Source organism: Melampsora larici-populina, assembly GCF_000204055.1.
Source record: "Melampsora larici-populina 98AG31 unplaced genomic scaffold MELLAscaffold_100, whole genome shotgun sequence".
Lineage (NCBI taxonomy): Eukaryota > Fungi > Basidiomycota > Pucciniomycetes > Pucciniales > Melampsoraceae > Melampsora > Melampsora laricis-populina.
In genome coordinates this window covers 20,926-45,855 of record NW_006768864.1, presented here as the reverse complement: position 1 = coordinate 45,855, position 24,930 = coordinate 20,926, and the positions used below count along the sequence as shown (strand labels likewise).

General features: G+C 41.6%; 3 protein-coding genes across 3 annotated transcripts; all 3 read left to right on the top strand.

Moving 5' to 3' along the window:
* Positions 1–5,025: 5,025 nt before the first annotated feature.
* Positions 5,026–6,382, top strand: MELLADRAFT_84097 (uncharacterized protein; the record flags this gene model as incomplete). The annotated part of the gene is made up of 3 exons (XM_007418666.1): positions 5,026–5,036; positions 5,126–6,337; positions 6,379–6,382. The coding sequence occupies 3 exons, from the start codon at positions 5,026–5,028 to the stop codon at positions 6,380–6,382; spliced, it is 1,227 nt and encodes a 408-aa protein (XP_007418728.1).
* A 486-nt stretch (positions 6,383–6,868) lies between these two features.
* MELLADRAFT_84096 (uncharacterized protein) lies at positions 6,869–7,614 on the top strand (the record flags this gene model as incomplete). The annotated part of the gene is made up of 3 exons (XM_007418665.1): positions 6,869–7,068; positions 7,132–7,318; positions 7,381–7,614. 3 exons carry the CDS (start codon positions 6,869–6,871, stop codon positions 7,612–7,614), a joined length of 621 nt encoding a protein of 206 aa, XP_007418727.1.
* Positions 7,615–17,734: 10,120 nt separating this feature from the next.
* MELLADRAFT_113917 (uncharacterized protein) lies at positions 17,735–19,335 on the top strand (the record flags this gene model as incomplete). The annotated part of the gene is made up of 5 exons (XM_007418679.1): positions 17,735–17,891; positions 17,994–18,008; positions 18,202–18,729; positions 19,042–19,100; positions 19,243–19,335. The coding sequence occupies 5 exons, from the start codon at positions 17,735–17,737 to the stop codon at positions 19,333–19,335; spliced, it is 852 nt and encodes a 283-aa protein (XP_007418741.1).
* Positions 19,336–24,930: the final 5,595 nt, after the last annotated feature.

Here is a 24,930-nt window from a genome sequence, read left to right as displayed (position 1 = left end):
CGAAAGCAGAAAACAAAACATAGAAAATACAAGACATTCACTCAAGTTCCATTCCATCTTCCTCACTGCCAGCATAGATGCCTTGGGTTGAGAAATCCGAGGCGTCATCGGAGGCGAATCCTCGGACAGACCTTGTCCAAGGTTTTTGCCCTGAGAATTACCTCGGATCAAAACCTTGGGAAGCTTCTGTCCGAGTTTTTGCATCCGAGGATACCTCGGATTTTGTAATCCAAGGTAAATATGTCGGCGGTGCCTCTTCCCCTACAACTGTCAGCTTGGTGTTGTTGATCTTCACCATTGGGATATAAGCTTTAGGAAGAATAGCACAAGTCATACCTGGACCTGCACAGACCAATAGTATCCAATGTCGTAGGCCAGGCATATGGCCAGCTGAATCTTTTGAACCTTGACTTCACCAAACACTGATTTCCCAGGATGAACTGACCGCTTGTGAGGGAAATAGCCTCTGACCAAAAGTCCCATAATGTAATCATGAGTCTGGCACCAAATCTTCTCCTTCATCTGAATCTTCTCCAACTTTTGAATTTCCTCTGCTGCCTTGATGATTGCCATAGCATTGCCCACTGGCACATGCATATCTCTTGAAGCCAACATTAATCCTCTAACACCACTAGTGATGAAACCGGCCAAAGTATGAGTCAACCAGGATGCACAAGCACGTCTAAGTTAGCTTGTGTATCAGATGATGAAGCTTTGAACAGATAATGTATTTCTTTAACACACAAAAGACAACAAACAGAAAAGAAATCATGACTAGAGAAGAACACAAAAATAGAAACTAACCTATGAGTCAACCAGGATGCACAAGCACGTCTAAGTTAGCTTGTGTATCAGATGATGAAGCTTCGAACAGATAATGTACGAAGCATCTGGTGACTCAGGGAGGTTTATATAGTCTAGAGAAACATAACCGTGAGAGTTAACAAACGCACAAAGACAAAGAAATCAAATAAGAAACAAACAAGACATCTCGCAGGATGATCACATAGAAATCAAATGAAACAGAGAACAGACAAGAGATGAAATAACACTAATTTGATTTAGATCATATTTGAGCAACACAAAGATCCCCATGCAAACCCAACCTCCTTCAATTCTTCAATCTTCTTGTTGATATCTTTTTTGATTTGTTGTTGCTCAGTATCAGTTGCTTTCTCAGGAATCTTTGAATGTAAATCAAGTACTGCTAGCCCCATTAATACATTGTGAACACTGACTGAAAAGTTTTGAAGATTGTTTAATGTACCGGCTTTGACCACAGCTGATTCATGTGCAATGATTTGAGATCCTGATGAGCCTGAAGTGAGTAGATTTTCTCCGCCCCCACAGGACCCCAAGTTTGGACGAGTTAATAATAAGTGAGAAACAAATCTATAACTATTTTCATACGGGGTTGCATCCAGGTTTTCTTCAAAGGTATTCTTGTGAATGACTTGTTGCCCAGCAACTGCAATAGCATCTTCTAAAAAATTGGAAACCTCTTGATGTTTTTTTTGAAGGACATCCAATAGGCCGCACTGTCCGCCATAAGTGAAAAAGCCGAGACTTCTTATCTGGGTCCGGTTGATAAGAGTCTTGAAAAAAGGTTGGGCTCCATATGTTCGAGCTAAAAAGCAGTTCACCCTCAGACGGTGAGAAGAATTGTAGCCCTGTGACAAAATAGTGCATAAGATTTTGCTGGACTCATTATTTAATCATCAGTACTCACCTTGCTCATTCACAAATTGGAGCCAAGCAGAATTAGTCATCTTGCTGCCTGAAAAATGAGTCCCCGGAGGCAATTGAAAGGATGGCTTCTTGAGGAGTGGGAGGTGATCAAGCCTCATGGCAATCAGATTGAAAGCACTATCTCTTCCTTTTGCAAAGGCGGCTGAAGAAATTTTTTGGCTGGAAATTCTGTAAAGCTTGCGCTGAAGATTTCGTGGTGTTTGAGTATAAATCCAATCTCCAGAGTAGCAGAATCAGTGGTGGTTGGAATGGTACCAAGGTCATTCAAGTTGAAGACAGGGATATCTAAATCCATGGGATCATCACAAGGTGTGATTTTGACTTCCAAATCTATGTCAGAAAGCAAAAGGTCACAGTGAGGATAATTGAACGGATAAAGGGTTTGGCTATGGAGGTCTTACTCTGGGAAGTTCCCGGCTGAGTGTAAAATACAAACTCACCAATTTGATTCTTGATGAGTTCAGTAAGAGGTTGAACCCTGCTTTCATGAACATTTTGAGTCAAATTCACATCAGATGGAATGGTTTTGGATGGGAGAACCATAGTGGAATGTTGTGAATCCAAATTCACCGCGTTAAGTCAAGCTTCCGCAAGTATTGAATCAACGTCTGCAGGTAATGTTTCAACTTCTGCAGGTAATGTTTCAGGAACATGTTGGGCTGAATGATTGAGCCCTGTTTTGTCAGCCGTTTGGCTATTGTTGGGATGAGTATTTTTTTTGGGTGAGACTTCCGAAACCGGTGAAGATCGCGGTTCTCTCAATTGCGCAAGAGTGAGACGAGAATCTGAAGTGTTTTCCTCAGTTGGAGGTTCGGTTTGAGGAGATGGAGAAGGCGCCCTCATGGATTTGGGAGGAGGAGAAGAGAGCGGTGAAGAAAGTGGTTCACCATCTAAATCTGAGGAGGTTTGAATGACCAGTTTGTTTGCCTTACAAAGACTCGAGTGAGGTGGGTTGTTTTTGTGTTCATCTTCAGTGCCATCATCATGATTTAAATTGTTTTGTTCAACTTCTGGAATTTGAAGTTTTCCTTCAATAGGTCATAAACCGTCAACCTGTTCATCCTCTTCTTCTTGGTCCTGCTCGTCTTCCTCGTTTTCTTCATCTTCACCTTTGGCATCATCGTTTGAATCGTGATCTTCGTTTGTACCAGGTGCTTTGGGTTTTGAAGTGAGGTTCAATTGGTTTCGCTTCGATTGTAACTGGGTTCCGGAGTAGCTTGGAGCTTCATCATGAGTCCGTTCAGACCGTCTTTGGTTTGGCGGAGGCGGAGAATCGTCTGTGATCCATATTACTTTCACATTTGGGCGAGTAGGAGGTTGTTTTCCTTGCTCGAGATCTGGAAAGAGACAGAAAAGATCAGTTCTCCACCTTTCCCATTACCAAATGGACTATGTTTCACCTTGGAAAGCATCATCACATGCCTGTCCTGCCTGCTCAATTAGGTCGTATACTTGTGGTGGAAGACCAGCCACAGTGAGCTGTTCTTTGAGAATCCGGGAAGTCAAATGGACATTGCGGTAATATTCCTCCTTGGTTATTTCTTGGACCTCATTATCAGATAACCCAACTTTTCGAACTGCATCAAAAGGTCCTGGGGCGGAAGGAGCTTGCGAAAACGTTTGGAACAAAGGTGCGGTGAATTTTGGCTGAGGCCCAAGGGAATTGTTTGTTTTGAGGTTCAATTGGTCGGGATCCAAGTCTTCAGAGCAGGAATCCTGGGATCTCACCTCTTCAAAGTTGAGTTGAGGTGGAGAAGCACGAGTTTTGTAAGACATGTCTTACTAAAAAGCAAAAAGAGATATGAGTTAGTCATGGATGTAACGATTTATTCCATGATTGTTACTTGAAAACACTTACTCAAGTGACAAGCGAATCAATCGATTGGGCGTTGATTTGTTCGATAACTTGATTGATGATCCATCTTGGGGTTGGAATGTTTGTTTGAAAAGTGATTGGTTAGGTAATGGCAGATGAGAGTTCATGAAAACTGAAATCAATTTTGACTCCTGGTGCCTTAAGTCCCTTTAATATTGGTTTAACCTCCTAATTGCTAGGTGGTTAATTAAAATACCCCCACCTAGCGGTTAGGTGGCTGTGCCATCGCACAATCACCCCTTGATTGTGCGATGGCACAGGATATCGGTCCGGGGCGGAGAAGCGGTCTCGGCCCTGGACTGCTCCATCACACAATCACTGAGTGATCGTGCGATGGCTTGGCCACCTAACCGCCATCGCATGATCACTCAGTGATTGTGCAATGGAGCAGTCCAGGGCCAAGACCGCCCCTCGGCCCCGGACCAATATGCAGTGCCATCCGATCACTGGGGGCTTGGCCACCTAACTGCTAGGTGGCCTCACCATAAAAGTAAGGCCACTTAGCAGTTAGGTGGCCTTACTTTCAAGGTGAGGCCACCTAGCGCTTAAGTGGCCTGGCTGGTTTCTTTTTTTGGTTAAAAGACTTCAAATTATATTTTGAAAAAAAAAATACAATATATATGTCCGGGTTTTTTTTTGTAAATCAAAAAAATGAACCTTATAGTTTTGTAGGGAACATAATTTGTTTAATCTCTTTCAAAATCAAAAAATTATACATATGTACATTGAAACAGTATTGGTACTTTGGTTTGATTACTCATCTGTTTTTTTTCATTCTTTTACCACGTGTTTGAAATGTTTGTTCAAAATATCCGGCTTTTGTTAATGAAAATGAAAATAAAAATAAAAATACATATTGAAACAATTTTTTGTCCATTGTTAAAGAAATATATATATACTGAAACAATTGCTCAAAATATGTTTGAGAGCAATGTTTGGTAAGATATTTTGGCAATGTCCTCAATTTTTGTATCATTTTGTTAATGAAAAAAATATATAAATAAATCTTGAAACAGATGGAGTACGAGGTGTTTGAAAGTTTTGTTTGGTGACTTTTTTATTCTTTTGTTAATGAAAAAAAAAAGATTTGATTGTTTAGATATCTATAATATCAATATCCTCATGAGGTTCATGAAAATACATGTTGTGTTCAGGATATCAATAAATTATGCTGAAGCAGGATAGGGGGAGCAGAATCAGTGGCCATATGCCCCCTAACCCGTGATGGAACATGTTAGAAGGGATTTGCATCAATTTCAGGAGCTTGTGCGTGAATCTGCAAGATCCAAGAATGTTTTGTAAATTGTGAAAAGCTTGGGCGTGGATCTGTGAGATCCATGGATGGGTAATAAATTGTGTAAGTCCGCACAGCAAATTTGAGCTCATATAAAGCGTGCCTCATGCACCCAAAGTATATTGTCCCTCATTCCAATCATCCATTTTTCATCCATTTCATCTTATTTTTCTAATCATGTTTGTCACACCTCAACAAAATTGAAGCCAACCAGTATGTGCTGGGATGATATCTTCCAAGGTGGCACCACCCACTTCCACTGCGGCAAAACTGGAACATCCCCATCAGTCACCTGTGTTCTTGAAAGTCTCTGCGGATACCCACAGCACACCAGAGATCAGTTTATATCTTGCAACTGGTCTTTCTTTGGGGTATGGCCCTCCAGGTGTTGATAGTTGTTTCTTGAAGCTTCTTGGAAGCACACCTTGTATATATAAAGCTCTACCTGCTGGCGGATGGAAACCTAGTACAACTTTTGACCCCAGTCACCCAGTTCTCATAAGCTCTACTTTCAACACCACTATTGTAGAATTCAATGGGCATGATGCGTCACAATTGCAAGTGCATGCACTTATATTTATCCCAAGTTGGTACCAAGGAAGCCTTGTCAAGACGGTCAGGAACTTCAAGATCAAACTGCAGTGTCCTAGTCATTACAAACCTCAACAACATCAACTTATTCCTCTGGTGGATCTAGAAGCACAGACAACTCCCAACTGGAGCTCAGCATTTCCTGATCACATGTTGACCAGTGACGAGGTCTCCAGACTTGCGTCCATTTCATGCGGCTCAGATCTTCAGCCTGTCAATCCATCAGTTATAGTTACTTCTCAGCTCCACCCCCATCAGCAGCAGGTCCTGGCCTTTTTGTTGGACAGAGAAAATCCGGATTCAAAAACTTATCACTCCCTTTGGTTTAATAAATCAATGCCACCCTTCAACCGGTGGAGTCACCGTCTCTGTGGGGAAAAATTTATTGTCACTGAGGGACAACCCGGACCTGTCAGCCCTAGGGCATCAATTCTAGCAGATGACATGAGCCTTGGAAAAACAATCCAAACTATTGCTTTAATTGCTACAACACTGGAAGCATCAAGACAATACGAACATCAGGAATCTGCATCAGCTATCAACCATCCAAACAGTCACCTCCGTGCATCTCACATGAGACTTTTGATATGTCCCACCAGCCTCATGGACAACTGGGAAGACAAGGTTCGAAAACACACAAGAAAACACAGCTTGAAAGTCTTGCGCTGGCATGGCACAGACAGAGTCAAATTTCCTCTACGTGATATGCACTCAGCCAACATCATCATTACAACTCCCAAAACCCTCATATGGGACCAGCGGCATGCTGGTACAACACGGCTCCCTTTTACAACCAGGTGGTACAGAGTGGTCATTGATGAAGCTCAGTGAGTGTTCTCTCTTTGTGCCAAGTTTAATATTTATCAAGCTGACCCTCTACTGGTACCAGCGTCATTTGTAATGAGACCAGCTCCCATGCGGTACTCACCTCTTTGGAATCAGTCAACCGGCTCTGTCTCACTGGTACACCACTCCATAACAGAATTGGAGGCTTGCACATCAAGCCTTTTCACCAAGACTCTGAATGGTACCGTCAAATCACTCTGCCTGTTCATCAAGGAAAGCTGGAATCACTTGGACACCTACTAAGATACTTTATGCTGAGGCGGACCAAAGCTAGCCACCTACGTGATTTACCCCCGATTTACCATGTGACCATTTTATTGGAAATGCATCAAAAAGTGAAAGCAGTATATCAGTAACATTACAAAAGATTTATTCAGGACTTTGATGTGGAATCTCAAATCAAACATAAACGGGGTGAATATTTTAGACAATTGAGCAATCTCAGGATGACATGCAATCACCCTCTTTGACTTGAACAAGAACAAGAGCTCAATCCAATCAAGATTACAGAGATGGAGGAGGAGCTTGGAATTGTGGTGCCGGATGGGAGGGAACTGACTGCTGATGCCAGGCCAGCCTACCGGGAGGACTGGTCACTGAGTAGCAAGCCTGCATACTTGGTTTCCCAGCTCAAAAAGAAGCAGGTTCCTTTGCATAAAGGTCTAGGCAAGAAGACTGTCATCTATACCCAATGGAGGTGTTTCATGGAGTGGTAAATATATTTTCTGTCTCTTTTATATCATTTGTCCTGTATGCTAACCTGCACACCCCACAGGATCAAGATTCATTTGGATTGTCACGGGATTGAAAGCGGCTCCTTGCACGGTGAGCTGAATCCTCAGGAGAGGACATTGCAACTCAACAGATTCAAGAACAATAACAACATTGAGGCCTTCATAGTATCTATTGAAGCTGGAGGTGTGGGCTTTAATATGACATGCACTGACGAGGTGTACCTGATGGTGTGTTTGTTATCATTTATTCATATACTGTCATAAATATTACCTAAACAGAAGATCTTGAGGATGCCCATTGGAATCCACAGATTGTGCAACAGGCAATTGACCGTCTACATCAAATAGGTCAGACCCACCCTGTGAATGTGTATCATGTGGTTGCAGGGGAATCTGTTGAACAGCACCTATTCAATGTGAGTCAAGTAACCAGCTCCCAGAAAGGGTTGCACTCACCATCATCTGCAAACCCTTTCTTACCCCTCAGGTACAGAAGAAAAAAGCATCTCTGGCTAGAAAAGTAATAACATTGTCAGTTCCAAAGGATCAACTTAAAGATTACCTCAAGCCTGGGGACACGATGGATGTCTTGCATGATATAGGCAAAGTGAATGCATGCTATGCAGAATATGTCTAGATGCTCAAGGGTTCCAGCAAAAAATATATGTAGAATTTGTAGTTCAAACCAACCACAAGTCCCTTTTATCTTAGAAAATGTCTTTTCTGTCTTGTATGGTGTTCTTTTTGGGAAAACAAGAAATTCACATCTTGAGCTTAGTGTTTTTACTTTCCTCACAACAATCCGTACTATTGACCATTACAAAGGTTACAAAACACAGAGATGCAGGTAATAGTGAGATAAAATACTCAGTTTTCCAAAACCATAGAATCATCACCTTCAACACGGGCAGAGGGAGTGTTACTCCAAGACATCTCTTTCAATCTTCCTAATACAACCTCAAAAGAATCCCAAAAATTTCCAATGTCCAAATCCCCGTTCACAATTCCAACTTCTTCCTTATAGTCACCTAGAAGGATGAATTGGTGACACGGTCCATTTCGGTGAAAGGTACCAGAAGACGTGTGAAACCTAGATCTCTCAAAGAGAGTTGGAATTTCAAATCTCGAAGGAGAACTTAGAGAAATTCCTTCACACTCATCTAGAACCTCTTCACCGCAGCCAGTTGAACTCATCTTCGTTTGCTAGAATCATATCAAAGTTTTGAATTACCAAAGTTTTTTACATTCAAATTATCAAAGTCTTTACATTCACATTCAAAGAAGTCTTATAACAGTAGAATTAAACGAAATGGATTTCAGAAACCAGATTAACAGAGCAGCAAACAACGTTCAAAGAAGATTAACACGAGCAGAAGCTGCGGCGACAGGAGCTCAATTAGAAGAAAGACTAGAAACTCCTAGAAGAGGTGGAGGTGGAGGAAGACAACAACAACGACAAGAAAACAGAGAGGAAGAAGATTCGCACGTTCCAAGGAATCAACGAAGAGAAGATCAAAGAATAGAAGACGAAGAGGAGATGGAAGAATGGGGAGGTATTGGTGAATTAGAAGGTGAAAATGAGATGGAAGAGGATCGTGTCAATGATGAAGAACACACGAGTAGAATAAATGACAGAGTGAGGAAAGGTAGGAAACGCACTCATTATTCTTTCTTACTCGATTCCTTCTTCCATTCTTTTTCCTTTTCCCCTTCTGCCACCATTTCCCTTTATTCCATACTCCTTTTCAAACGACGCGTGTCCCAACATCGATGGGAAGACCAAGAACGAGGAAACACGGAATGGAAGACAGCCTGGACGGGCTAATAATACGTCCCAGCCTAGATCGGCTTACAGTAGATTCTTGAATATTGCCTGGTTTGGCTTAGAATAAAACCCAGCCGGCTCGGGCTCACAATACGTACCACGTCCAGACATACCAAGTCAAATGAAATACACAGTGGAACCGTAGAGCAAGACACTGACAATGCAACATGGTTGGTCGGTTCGTTTTCGTAGAAGCTCGACGTGAAGCACTGGTGGAATTGATCCAAGAAGCTTACGATCGAGACGACGAGGAAGGAGCACGACGGTTAACAAAACGTTTAAACCGAGAGGAGCAGGAAGGTCGAGAGAAAGATCATACTTACGTGATTGAAGACGAGTCATCGAAATCCTCAGACGATGATGACAACATCCAATCTTTCCTAATCGGAAATAAGAATCCTCCAGCTCCCAGTGTAACCTTCGTGAAAGAGACAATCCAAGGACAACTCCCGACAAATGAGGGGAAAGGAAAGCAGTCGTCTACCTTGTTCAACGGTTGCTTAACAGAAGAAGAATCAGAAAAAGCAAAGGCTTTGATGAGCTCCAAGAAAGGTTCACTTACGTTGTCAAACGGAGACATGATCCATAACGGTCGGTTGTTTCGGAACGGGCCAGCAAAGATGGGCGACGCTATAACCCCACTATCTCCTCATCTAACTCTAAAACTTAAAGCATTAAAGTCGTTCATCCCTCTTCCCGTCTTTGATGAAGAATTTCTTATTAAAGACCAAATGGCCTGGTCTTTACTACCGCCGAAAAACGAAGACAAAGCTGAGAAAGAAAAGAGATTATATGGAGGAGAAGGCCCAAAAGAAGAACTCACCATGGACTTCGAAGCTTGGTCGGACTGTATGGAGCTCATGTGTGTACATCTACGAGACCAAGACTGGGGTCCGGTGGCAGAACGGTTCGAAAGTCATATGGGAATTGTAAAACAGATACATAAAGATTTCGGCTGGATGGTGGCATTGCGGTATTGTAGGCTAGTTCGTCAGGGTGTAATGCGCGAGACGATCGATAGTTCCTTAGGCAACTGGTCAGAACTGCAAGAACATTTGTTAACGCAAGCGAAGACGAAGGCGGAAAGTTTCAATGAGAGGTCTTATCGTACAAACCCATACGCACCAAACGACCCGAAGTCGAACATATGCCCCGATACAAATCAGCTGAAACAGCATTCGTCACGCGCAACACCGTCGACGTCACTTCACCAGTACCAAAATACGTACCAAAGCACTAGCAATGCGATACCTTTCAACCAACACGCAGGAGGAAGTACGTATAGAGGTAACGGTGGAGGTAGACGAGGCCGAGGAGGAAGCGGCCAAACGGGGTATAGAGACAGAGAGTCGCGCGAATTCAGAGACGGGAGAGGTTTTGAAGGCAGAGGTCCGAAGTGGGGAGAGGAGAGACGTCGAGAGAGGAGTAAGAGCCCGGAAAAAAGATATGAGAAGAAGTATAACGAAAAATGGAAGAGAGCGTAAGCGATAACTCAAATCACATGTAATGCAATGAAATGATCATACCAATTGGTAACTGATAGAGATCTTGGTGCCAACCGAAATTCCACCTGAATCTGATTAAACATGGGTAATTGGGTAATTCAACCCTTTTTTCCTTGACTTCGTACACAAACTCTGTGCCCATCCCTCCTCCCCACACAGGAAAAAGAATGAGCCAAATCCTGACCAGCCTGAGAGTAGTTCCTCACGAACAAGTCCGTTAAACACGTACACATCGCAAAACCGATGTACAACATCAAGTGACACGATAAGACTTAACGACAAAGGTCAAGACATGAAACAATGGCCAAAAGGTCCATCTTACGAAATGAACCTAGATGTTTGGAAACGAGAATTAGCAGGAGTAGATTTGCTAGAGAAGAACAAACACATACTAAACATGTTCAGAACAGGATTCTCCCAAGGAATAAGAGACCAAGACGCGGAGTTAACATCAAGACCTTTTTACTGTCCACCGAACCATGCATCAGCCAGAAACGCACAGAAGAAGATCGAAGAAAGTTTCGAAACCGAACTGAAAGCCGGTAGAATGTTCGGACCTTGGACAAAAGAAGAAGTATATCGGAAGATAGGTTTCTTTAGGACTAACCCACTAGGTGCAGTGATTAATGGGGACGGGTCATTTCGGCCGATTAGCGATTTATCCTACCCAAGACACATACGAAGCATACCATCAGTGAATCAAAACGTAGATAAGAAGGAGTTCGAGACATCTTGGGATGATTTCAAAAAGGTGGCTTACTTCTTCATTCATCACAAAGGAAAACTCCTACTCGGCATTTTTGACTGGGCTAAGGCCTACAGACAAATCCCAGTGGCAGAAAGTCAATGGCGGTTTTTGATGGTGCTAGATTTTAACGAACACGTACTTTTAGATACTAGAGTCCAATTTGGAGGTGTCGCAGGTTGCGGGACGTTTGGTTGGGCCGCGGAAGTATGGAAAGAGTTGATGACGAAGAGGTTTAAATTTTTAGCAGGCTTCCGTTGGGTGGACGACACTCTCTTCGTGAAGCCAGAGGACGACATGGAAGCAGGTCAGATGATTGACATAGTTCGGTTGAGCGAGGAGATGGGGGTAGCTACAAATGAGAAAAAGTGGAAAGAGTTTAGCTATGTTCAGAAGTATTTAGGGTTTGTATGGGATGGAGAAAAGAAAACAATAAGCTTACCGCAGGAGAAGATATCACTTAGATTACAACAAATCGATGAATTTGTACAAAAACCACGCCAGTCGTACAAGGAAACAGAGATATTGGTTGGACGTTTGAACCATGCAACATACGTTTTTCCTCAAATGCGAGTCTACTGTGCAGCAATCTACCGGTGGTTACGGCAATGGAAGCATAAGTACGCTTTAAGAGACGTCCCAGAAGAAGTTATAGAAGATCTAGGAATTTGGAAAGAAACACTCACAACAGCAAATCCTCTACGAACAATTCCAAAACCGGAGGTGAGAACCGTAGGCTGGGTAGGGGATGCCTCAACCTCGTACGGAATAGGAGTAATCATTGGGAAAAAGTGGGCAAGATTTAAGTTAAAGAACGGTTGGGATCGCGAGGAAATAGATGGCTCTAAAAGGGGTATTGCTTGGGCGGAGACAGCGGCCATCAGACTAGGGTGGATAATGCTGAAATCTCTAGAAGAAGTAGACGGATACACTTATCTCGCTCTAACCGATAACACAGTGTCGGAAGGTGCAATTAATAACGGTAAGTCGAGGGATCCTTGGGTGAATCGGGAGTGGAAGTTAATCCAGGCAGACCTGCTAAACAGAAATAGCGCGATAAAAGCTAAACGAGTAAGGTCAGCGGATAATGCGGCTGATGCCTTGTCGAGAGGTCTATCTTCGAACAAAAAGTGGTGGAATAAGGTCAATGTCAAAATACCAGTTGACCTACTAGAATTTGTAGAACAAACCTGAAACCTGAGTAACATGAATGTTTGCAAAATTCGCGAAATGAGAACTTTTTACTAACCTAGTTGTGAAATAAGAACCGAGAAGAGAGCAACGTGAGTTTGAGGTAAGAGTAGTGAAGCCAATGGCAGAAAGGGAGAGAGGAGTGAGGTTAACCGGAAAGATCGGCATCGATCGGCGAGATAGCTGAGAGGAAGCAACTTGACACCTTCGCGGGAGAGTGAGGGAAACTTAGCACGAGTTAAGTAAGACTTAACGTAAACCGAGGTAGTGAAAGAGCTAAAGCAGTAGACGTAGAGCAACTGTCAGTGGTCGTTGAACCCCACCCAACGCAAACCGAACAAAGATGCCCCCATACGCACCAGACAGACAACCCTCCTCCAAAACCAAGAAGAGCGAAGGACCACCAGGTCACTTCGGAACGGCATTGTTAATAACATCCAAGCCAGGGGCTCATCTAGCGAACAGCAGTTGGGCGAAAACGACACTTAAAGGTTACTCATCCGGTTTATCAAAGTTCATAGAGTACATCGAGTCAACGGGGAAGACTTTCGATCACCGGCTGAGAATCCGTCGAGACGATATGTATAACTTCATAACGTGGGCTGGAAGATCGGGTGTCGAAGTTACAGCACCACCGAAAAGGCTGATAGCGTCGCAGACAATACGGAAATACATCGACGGCATTCAAGCTTGGCACCTAGTGAGACACGTTAGAAAGATAGATTTAGATGAAACAATTGTGAAAATGTTACTCAGAGCAACGAGAAACAAGGAGGAAGGTGAACTACTCACAAATAGCAAGAGGCCGGTGACAGTTCAACAGCTACTTCATCTCCTAGATTACTGCGAAGGGAAGTCGGATGTCCACGAGTTCGTAGCGGCGATAGCGTTAGTTAGCTTCTGGGGACTTATGAGACTGGGCGAAGTTTTCAGGAAGTTGGAAAGAGACGGTATGATCTTGAGGCGTCACATCGAATTCGGCCGATCTACGAAAGGAGAGTGGGTGAAAATCAACTTGAGGAAAGGGAAGACAGCAAAGCCGAATGAAATTCAACAGATCCACCTACAGGAACAACCTTCCGTCCTAGACCCCGTGGCAGCAGTCCGCCGACTGATGGAAAACAATCCGAAGAAAGATAGAGACGATCCATTCTTCGAGTTCAGCGGTGGAGCCTTAACGAAACGAAGATTTATGAAGGTTTTAGAAGAGGTGTGGGGTACCACAGGGGTCGGAGCTTGGTCAGGCCACTCCTTCCGAGTGGGAGGAGCTTCACTTCGAGCAAATTTGGGAACGAAGGAAAAACGGTTGATGGCGGCAGGCAGATGGAAATCAGACTTGTATAAGAGATATGTAAAGGTTTTCACGTCAGAAGAATTAGAACGTACAAAATTATTTTTGATTGCGATAAACCAAAAGATGCAGAGTAATGGTAATTGAAAACTTTGTACATTGCAGCATATCTAAACTATACGGGCATTGAACAGTAATACCTTCTACACCGTGACACACGCACCGTGGTAGGGGGTTGTCCTCCAGGCCAAGGACGGCACGTGTTACCACGAACCATTCTTGGAGTAGGGACGTCAGACAACCCTAACCCTCCAAGACACATAGGAGGGTGGGAGGGTTCGAAGGCTGAAGGCAGGCTGCCCACAGCGGGAATGGTTTACAGAACCAATCCGAGAGCAGCCTGCGGCTTTCCCAAACAGCTCTATCCTCACCAGACAGGCAAGGATAGAGCAGGGTGTGTAAAGAAATCCGCCGGCACGGCGGTGGTGTAGATTATAATCTACCACCACATTATAACATGACATAGTCAGTACCACAACTGGAAATGGATTATAGTCACCTAGAAGGATGAATTGGTGACACGGTCCATTTCGGTGAAAGGTACCAGAAGACGTGTGAAACCTAGATCTCTCAAAGAGAGTTGGAATTTCAAATCTCGAAGGAGAACTTAGAGAAATTCCTTCACACTCATCTAGAACCTCTTCACCGCAGCCAGTTGAACTCATCTTCGTTTGCTAGAATCATATCAAAGTTTTGAATGCAATCCCTCCCACCCAGCAAACAGAGATGATTTGCCCACCCACCGACCCAGGCTGAAGGCAGGCTGCCCACAGCGGGAATGGTTTACAGAACCAATCCGAGAGCAGCCTGCGGCTTTCCCAAACAGCTCTATCCTCACCAGACAGGCAAGGATAGAGCAGGGTGTGTAAAGAAATCCGCCGGCACAGCGGTGGTGTAGATTATAATCTACCACCACATTATAACATGACATAGTCAGTACCACAACTGGAAATGGAATGACTTGATCAACTACCGGGGAAAACCACTCAGGGGTTGTGCTCCACAAGTGTTCTTGCTCCGCGTAATCATCAGAAATGATAGCATCCACCGCTTCACCTGGGACTGGTATGAGGTAATCCATCCCACCAAACTCTTCAACGGGGTTTTTGTAGCAGTAGTCTGCAGAAAATCCCGTAGGTACTTTAGACCGCTTGTTGTATCGTCTGCAGAAACCATTGTAAAACTTGACCCATTTGTCCAGAGCTTGTTGAAAGATGGGGATAAAGAGGATGAGAAACAAGGCCCTGAAAAGCAATAATAAAGATTTCAGCATGGAATCACCAAAGAAAAAAAAAGCAGTTTCACCTAGCCATTGGATCATGTTGATCATATAAATCTTGATCAATGTGCTCTTGAATTTTAGCTTTGATATTTCCAGTCAGTCCACAAGTCATTTTGTCCCAGAAGCACTCAATCTTTTGGTTACGAGGGGATGGAACATATTGATGATAAGGCCAGTTTGGAGCTCTGGAACCGTGAGTTTGTCCAAGATAAAGTTGATGTCCAGCAAGAGGAACAGTCTCAGTTCCTCGATCCGTGGTGAGCTTTTTGGGAATGCCACCTTGTTTTTATACAAGGCCCAGATACCACAAGTCAACATGGCGGGGGTCGCTGTGGTTGACATAAGCATGAAGTCCAAGAATCTTTCGAGACCAGCAATCAATGAAACCATATATACCAATTCCAAAGTTCATCAACTTGTCGTGTCCATCGGAAGCCCAAACCTCATTGAGACCGCCTGCATAGTATTCCCGTTGCTTGAGTTTATGAGCAGCTCTCATTCTGACAGCATCTGGGTCCATTGCTTTCATAATAGCCGGAATAACATCACTATATCAAAGTGGATTTGGAATGTAATTAGCATCAGAGCAAAAGGAATCAAGAAGGCCCAAAGACTTGCCGGTGGATGTGAAGCTCGTGTTCCTGAGCTAGCATCTTCTTGACACTCTTGATTCCAAGTACATTTCCATATTCAATCTGAAGTTCTTCAATCTTGTTACATATGGTGGCATATGTTACTACACCCATGTCAAGATCATCCTTTTGACGGTGAAGATTGAGTTGCTTCTCAACTCAAGCTAAAGTTGACCGGCTGATGATGATGTTGTGTTCGTTTTTAAGGGCAATGAGAGCTTGCTTTTGGTTCAGAGATTGTTTGTAATTATCTAATACTGCTTCCTTTACAACCTCCACATCATAATTTCCTTGTTGTTTCAAGTCCCCTTCTTTGATTTGTCTTCTAACAGTTCTTACACAGACTCGGATGTTGTGCCGTTGCCAAACAGTGTCGCATACTTTTTGTGCTGGCCAGTTGTTAGCTACAGATTCTTCAACAAGGGGTCGCAAGATTTCATCAGATATTTTTGCTGGCATGTTGGTGTGTAGTTGGTGATGGAGACAGAAGGTGATTCAATGAGGATTGCAGAAGATTGAGGACGTTCAAAGAAGATTCAGGATAATCAAAGAAGATTGAGGATGGTCAAAGAAGATCAAGGACGGTTTACAAAGATTGAGGAAGATCGAGGACGGTTGACAAAGAAAGAAGAAGATTGAGGACGGTTGATGAAGAAAGAAGAAGATTGAGGACGGTCAACAAAGAAAGAAGAAGATCGAGGACAGTTGACAAATATTGAGGAAGATCAAGGACGCTTGACAAAGATTGAGGAAGATTGAGGACAGTCAACAAAGAAAGAAGAAGATCAAGGACGGTTGACAAAGAAAGAGGAAGATCGAGGGCAGTTGACAAAGATTGAGGAAGATCAAGGACGGTTGACAAAGATTGAGAAGATTGAGGACAATCAAAGAGGATTGATGATGATGAAAGGGGTTTTGGAGGAGAGTGAGACAGGAAGCAGGTACTTTGAAGCTCTTGAGACTGATGGTAGAATGTCTCCGATTCGAGGTGTTGATACCTGTGAGACCGAGCTTGTAGCCAGTTGGGCAACATGTGGTTTTTGGCTGCAGTAAAATCTAACATTGGTGTTTGAATTGTACAGTTTGAGAAATGTATTTTTTAGTTTTTGGTTTTTGATTTTTGGTTTTTTGATTTTTTGATTTTTGGTGTTGCTGGTACTTTTTGTCAAAAGGTGACAATGCAATGAGAACGGTGTTGACCACTGGAAATTTGGGAAAAAAGGGGTTTCTGCCATGACTTTTACCCCAATACAGGGGTTTTATCCCTGTATTTGAGTATTTTCTGTGGTTTTGTCTTTGAATTTTGAATTTCTCACCCGGGGATTGTGATTTTTGATTTTTGAGATTTCGCATTGTCACTTTGGAACATCTCGCATTCCGTAGAAATCAATTCACCTCCAACAAGAATCACGTGTAAGGATTGAGATTGAGATGTGTTCTGGTCAGGAGATTGCTGGCCAGTGGTAGAACTTGGAGGTGGTTGATTAGCTTTAGTTGATTCTTTAGCCATGATGATCTTAGAGACATGTGCAAGGAAAGCATATGGTGTGAAAGGATTGTTCTGGAACCTTTGTGGAAAAGTTCCAGAACAATCCACCTGAATGCAACCACAAGTCAATCATAATCGATCAATCAGATAAGTACTGAATTCCAAAGCGCTCGGGTTCTTCCCCATTCTTCAAGTCCATTCCAAAAGCCCCCAACAACTCTTTTTTTTTATATGCGATGGGACGCCATGGACATCATCGCACCAAAGCCAAGCAACAAAAAGCGCGGTATGCACCTTCAAAGACGAGTGCGGATGAATGTATAATTTCTCTCTCTTGCGTCATTGAAATCGGCTGATAGTGAAACTTTGCAGCCTGATTGTGAGCGCAAAAGATTGAAGAATGCCGCTCGTCAAAATTGAGATTTGATCAAGATATTGAATGATCCGAGTAAACCACACCAAAAGTTTCACCTTGTTAGAGTGGAAGATCAACCAAAACCAAAGCAATATCTCAATGGACCTTTAAGAAAGCCTTTTAAACTTGAAGTTTCGCCAGTTTGGGTGCTTCTCAACAAAAGAAATTGCAAATTAGTTGCTGTAGTCCGCCAAACTCCTTTCACTTCCATGTTCCAATCCAAACTTCTTGAGCTTGAATTCATTTCTACTTATTTACGTAATGAGCGCAAGCACAGTAATCCTGTCAAGTCTAATTGTGCAATGTTGAGAGGTTACATGGGAGCTGTGGGTTATTGCAAAGCTTATTATACTGGGGAAATTGGTGGTCAGTCTCTCATTCTTTTTGTATAAATTTTATTCTTCTCTTCTCTTGTTATTCTTAGCCCTTTTGGATGTATCTTTATTTTTGAATCTTTTGATTGTATAGGTGGTTATTGTCCTTGTAAGAGGGTTCAATCCAGCCGCAAGTTGCTCATCCACTGCTGGAGACGATGTGTATGTCGATGCCCCAAAGTTGAACATATTTATGCGCAATATTTTAAATCACTTTCCAAATCCTTATTTGAAGAAGCTCAAGAACACTTGAAAGACCTCAAATTACTTAGTTTTTCTCAACTGACTCATTTAAAACAAAGTCAAAAGGAATAGAGCTTTGCTGGAAATTTCACCTTTACAAGTGACGCATTCACCAGTATCCCGCATCAAGACAACTATTCTTCCAGATGGTCTTATGGTATTTTTTTCAATCTACAAGAAGACGGGCGAACTTGCATTGAAAGGATGTGATATAAAAGGTGGCGAGTTCTGGTGGCCTGATTTGAACTGTGAAGTCAATTTTTCAACTTGTAATCGCATAACGGAGATCTTGTGGCGAGGTAGCAAAGATCTCCATTGTACCCGGGAGTGCTTCGAACCGTCCGGAGAATTTACTCGCATTGGCACTGCAGTACAAATAAACATCAAGTATGAGAGAATGGGGGTTTCTATGGGTGGCTCTATACAAAGCTATAAAAATCAAGTCCCACTTCCTTGGGAATTGAAGTGCTACAAGACATTGAATATCCCTTCTCCCAAGTATTTTGGTAGTGCCTTGTTTTTGTATCGGATGTATCTTAGCAAAATCAAAGCCCAAGAGACTCTTGACCGATTAAAGAAGAAACAATGTAGGTGATTTTTTATGTTTCATCTTTCCAACATATGATCTTTCAAACTTGTTTCTATGTCTAGTAACACACTATGTTGACCAAGCGAGCGATTCATGATTTGATTTGTTCACTATTCTGACTTTTGAAAGCACCTATGTTTCATCTTTCCAACCTATTATCTTTCAAACTTGTTTCTATGTCTAGTAATACACTATGTTGACCAAGCGAGCGATTCATGATTTGATTTGTTAATTATTCTGACTTTGGAAAGCAATTAGCACTTTTGACTTTGTCTACTTTTATTTTTGATAAGATGGTTTCCATTGACAGTTTCTTGTAAGAGGAAGACTCTCAGAGGTGTAATGAGATCTTTCTTGGAACCAAAGCAGGTACGTCCTGCAGACACATCATTGGGCATCCATCAAGGCACTACAGGTTTGTCGGATGGATAGCTTCTCAGACTGCCTGTGTTTTCCCTAAGATCTATTTCCTTCACTTCATAAACACTTCAGGTGAAAAACATCCAACCAGTCATTATGTAGTTCTTCTGAATTTGAAAGACAAAATGTGATGGAAGTGAAAGAAATAGAAGAGGCGATTACACCTTCAAAAAGTCATTTCTAATGAAAAAAAACTTTCCATACAAATCATTTCAGAGAAGAATAGGTTGTTATCAATGAACAATCTCACAAAGGTAATAAAGTGAAGGGAACTTAATGGGTATGGTCAATTAGGTATAACTAGCACATCAGCGGCGGGCGCCGCTTTCAAGAGATCATATCATGCAGATGGCATCCTTTCTATGTGATACACTACACACTGGATTCTCCTCCATTAGCTGAAGTATTGGTTTCTCCTTGGGTAGAGTCAACCAGTTACACGGTGATTGAAGATAGTAGATTTGATACTCATTGGTGTAGATTTCAGTTGATTTGATTAAAGTGCCAAAGGCCTTGTATCCCAATTGAAATACAACTAAAAACAGAGTTGGAAGTGTGTCATGATTGAGATTATGATTATTCCAAAAATCAGCTTATGAAATCACAGGAACATTAGGTGATGGATGGGATTCAAACCTATGTAATGTCCTTCAAGAAACAAAAACATGAATAAAATGTTGGTCAAGATGATTGAATGATATTTTAACAATTCAATCAAGGTCCAATAAAAATATAAAACTCAACTTCAATTCACCCCACAAAGATTTCATACAAGCGTCAATTGTATCTGAAGGTTTATCACAATTAACTAATGGAATGGCTAAAGTTTGTTCAATCTTGTTTGATTTTTATCATTTGAAGAGGGATCAGTTGAATTACACACAAATCAAACCCCAATTCCCATAACCAATTTCAGTGCCAAACTGGTAATGAAAAAAAGGTAAGTGTAAAAAGAAGAGATGACACAATCACAAAGTAGATGAAGAAAAGAGTTACAGGAGTTGAAGTTGCATAGGGGCTTTGTGAGGATGAGTATGAAGATCATTTGTGAAAAAAGAAAGCATCCAAAAATAGTGAAATTATAGTATAATCAATGAGTACTTTCAATAGCAGGGATAGTAGGCAAACCACCCACATTACAACCGTGACCTAATTGACCTGGAGCTGGAGCTGAGAGTTGACAAGAATGTTGATCAGATCTTTGGTATGATCTTTGATAACATGATTGTGAGGATCAGTGTTGATGAGTTTGCCAGCTGATTCTTCTTGGATTATGTTTTTCTTCAACTTCAACTTCTGGTATCACTCCTGAGGACAAGAACAAAGTGATGAAGAACCAACCTGAACTAGATCTATTGGCCGATGCGAGATTATTGATACCAGAAGCTCTAAATTCTCTTTCAACATCTGAAAGAGCAGGTAAGACCTAAGAGGAGATCCCGAATTGGTTATAAGCTCAATGAATTGTTGATCAAGTCGATTATCAGGTGGAGAATGTAATTTGAGTAAAAAGATTCCAGGATGATGCATTGGTTTAGTTAAAGTTGTGAATGGATAATAATTAGGTGAAGGTAATGGTTCATGATTTAGAGGTAGATCTGGAAGGATGAGTTCTATGTTCAATCGATGAGTTGATCGATTTCGTTCTATGCTCTTAAATGGGTTTTCCTTTGAAGTTGATGAGCTTGATTCTTAAGAGTCGATTGAATAAGTTGTATCAAGTTGTAGTCAATATTTTAGCTTTCACCATGTCCTTGTGGCAGTCGCCCGACGACGAGCGCACACGAATTCCCATTGAGGCACAAAGGCGACTCGTGTGCGCTCGTCGATGAGCAAACACCACACGGGCATGGTGTTTGATGATCAAAAAATGAATGAAATGAGTGCTCAACCAAAGTCTGGAGGTCCAAATTGGAAGGATATCACAATTGGATGATCCATCACAGAAATTGGTTGAGCTGAAATGAGAGTTTACTAACCTGTGTATCATCCAGCTTGAGCCTATGAGTTGAGAAGATGTAGTGATGATTGTTCGAGGAAATTGAAGGGTAGCCTCTATCCTATCTGCAGATTTGTTCAGAAACTGGTGACATTTCTGATTTCGGTTGATCTCGTACCTTTAGCCAATCTGCGTTGACAAATGAGTAAGGCTTCCTGAACAATCGTATCTACCTGATATGACTTGAGTGAGAGATGAAAGAGAGGTTTGAGGATCCTCTGGGATTACTATATGAATTGCTAAGTAAGGATCACAACAACTAGTGCGCACGACAATGGAGATAATAGGCATCCATGTATAAGCATATGGAAAAAGCCTTGTACGCATAAGGTCATAACAGTATTCACGTGAATTTAATTGATTCAGATATGGTGGTTGTCACAGGGATATACTGGGAGGCTTTTGCCATTTCCATTATTAATGATCATTCGGGATGGATGCTGAATGTGATTCACATACATGTGAACTAAGTTCACGTTGTTGTGAATCCCATTCACAGGTATGTGAATGTGCCGTCACTTTGTCTTCCATATCTGGGTACACGATTTCGATTGATTCACATTTAGTAGGTGTTCATATCTGTTCATATCTATGGAGCCGCAGGCTGTGACGGAATTTATTGAAGAATTTCATTGGAGATCAGTGTCGGATCCAACGTGTTGGCCGCGTCGGAAGGGGGATCTCAACTATTGGCCGACAATAATTACACACTTCACATCGGCTTATGTTCGAACTGTCCAGTAGCCACAGGTGCCTTTTCAGGCTGTTGAATATGGATTTAGTACAGTAATTATTTTCTCCTCTTTTCATCTTTCCCTCATTCATTTAGGGAGGTACATAACATCGGATTTTCCCAACCTATAAGCCCTTGGGCAGCACTGGTCACACCCTAATGCGGCTTGGCACTGATTGTCAAGGCTTAGTGGTAGATCCAGTCTACAACTATCAGCTCCCAACCCAAATCAACCTGTGACAGGACACTGTCACAAAGTGTGACCTCAATGAACACTTCCCATCCAAAATCCTTTGGCAAAACAAAACATCTTGAATCTTGATCAAGACCTTCCAGCCGTGTAGCAATGAAATGTTTGAAGGTGATTTTGGATCACTCCCTGTCTCCTCCGGGTGCAAAAACTATCAAAGAGCTGGCCAAGAATTCACTCTTGGTGGGTAAGTGTTTTTGACTTCTATCCATCTTGAACTGTTGTTGACACCGCTCTGTGATAAATGTGTGCAGGCAGACATACATCTGTTGGTACTGAAGTAAATTACTATTGGGATGGTGGAAATTTAATGTTGTATGCTTCTGCATACATTCTTGGACAAAATGTTGTGAACAAGTAGTTTCTTTTTCCCAAACTAGGTTATGCTATCACAGCTGGCCATGGCTATTCAATCTATGGGACAATTAGAAGATCAGAGGAGGATGCCAATACTAATGAGCCCCCTCAAGGAATCTTGATTGCTCTTTGGAGGCATGCTGATCTTTTTTCTGGGGCAGCCCATTTATCTGGAAGTATCAAATCTCCCCCTGTATACAGGGGCTCTGGAGACTGGATTCCTTCCAAAACTTTTGATTTCAACCTCAAAACCAATGTTGAATCACAAAGGAACCCAATGAGTTGACCCAGCAAGCTGAGCATGTACGTCACATATCTGAACAGTCTTCTCAAGGATCTCCACTTAATCATGTTTAGTTTCATTACAATCACTTAATAATCTTCAATTGATTTTATCTACTGTTCCACATGATTCACCCAAAGCAATTGCTCAAGTAGCTATAAATAAGCTCTCCAAAGCACTGCCACATTATCTATTGACCATGAGAGCAGGCATACTAACTGGTAGATTGGCATGATAAGACACGCATTGAGCAAGATAGGAGATCTGACTATGTTTGGATCTCTTTGATCACAAAACAGACTGATTGATCTCTTTTACATCAGGCAGTTTAGTGACTATTGTCACTGCACAGCCAGCCAATTTAACTTGGATGTGAAAATCTAAGGAGACCCCGGATTTTGACCCCAAGGGAAGCTCTATCCAAGGCTCCGATCCGAGGCAACGGCAACGGCCAAATTTTGCCTCAGAGGCAGTCCTTGTGTGCCCTTTTCATTGGGGGGGGCATCCAAGTGTATTGTTTTTTTGGTATCTATTTCATTAAGTCATATGTTTTTTTTTTTTTTTTTTTTTTTTTTTTTTTCTATTTTTTTTGTTTTTATATTTTGTATTCATTCATTTTTTATTTATTCTTCATTTTTTTTGTATTTCTTTTGTATTTCTTTTGTATGTATTTTGTATGTATTTATTTTTTATTTATTTTTTATTTATTTTTAATTTAGAGTTATTTTGTTATATGTTGAACATCTACGGAATGCGAGACGTTCCAAAGTGACAATGCAAAATTTCAAAAATCAAAAATCACAATCCCCGGGTGCGAAATTCAAAAATCAAAGACAAAACTACAGAAAATACTCAAATACAGGGATAAAACCCCTGTACTGGGGTAAAAGTCATGGCAGAAACCCCTTTTTGCCCAAATTTCCAGTGGTCAACACTGTTTTCATCGCATTGTCACCTTTCGACAAAAAGTACCAGCAACACCAAAAATCAAAAAATCAAAAAACCAAAAACCAAAAACCAAAAACCAAAAAATACATTTCTCAAACTGTACAATTCAAACACCAATGTTAGATTCTACTGCAGCCAAAAACCACATGTTGGCCAACTAGCTACAAGCTCGGTCTCACAGGTATCAACACCTCCGATCGGAGACATTCTACCATCAGTCTCAAGAGCTTCAAAGTACCTGCTTCCTGTCTCGCTCTCCTCCAAAACCTCTTTCATCATCATCAATCCTCTTCGATTGTCCTCGATCTTCCTCAATCTTTGTCAACCGTCCTCGATCTTCTTATTTCTTTGTCAACTGTCCTCGATCTTCCTTAATCTTTGTCAACCGTCCTTGATCTTCCTCAATATCTGTCAACTGTCCTCGATCTTCTTCTTTCTTCGTCGACCGTCCTTGAACTTCTTCTTTCTTCTTCAACCGTCCTCAATCTTCTTATTTCTTTGTCAACTGTCCTCGATCTTCCTCAATCTTTGTCAACCGTCCTTGATCTTCTTTGACCGTCCTCAATCTTCTTTGATTATCCTGAATCTTCTTCGACCGTCCTCAATCTTCTGCAATCCTCATCAAATCACCTTCTGTCTCCATCACCAACTACACACCAACATGCCAGCAAAAATATCTGATGAATGAGTCTGTTTCAATTTATTTTTCATTAACAAAAGGAAAAAAAACAGTTGGGATGATGAGTATCTCAACCAAAAAAATTTCAAACACATCTTACTCAAACCGATCCATAATATAATTTTTTTTTCATTAACAAAAGAATACATAAATTGAGTATATTACCAAAATATACTACCGAACAATGCTTTCAATCACATTTTGATGCAACTCTTCCAGTATATATTTATTTCTTTAACAATAGGCAGACAATTGTTTCAATACGTAGTTTTGCTATGCATTTTGACGGGTTATTCAATTCCATTGTCAAATTTGGCAGTAAAAGGTATCAAAATGTAGGTTTTTTCTATGCATTATCACGGGTTATGCAGTTGCGCGGGTATGCATTTGCGCAGGTCAGACTGTATATATTTATTTCTTTAACAATAGGCAGACAATTGTTTCAATATGTAGTTTTTTTTTGTTAACAAAAGCCAAAAATATTGGACAAACCTTTCAAACATGTTTTAATTGAAATGTTGCAATATATA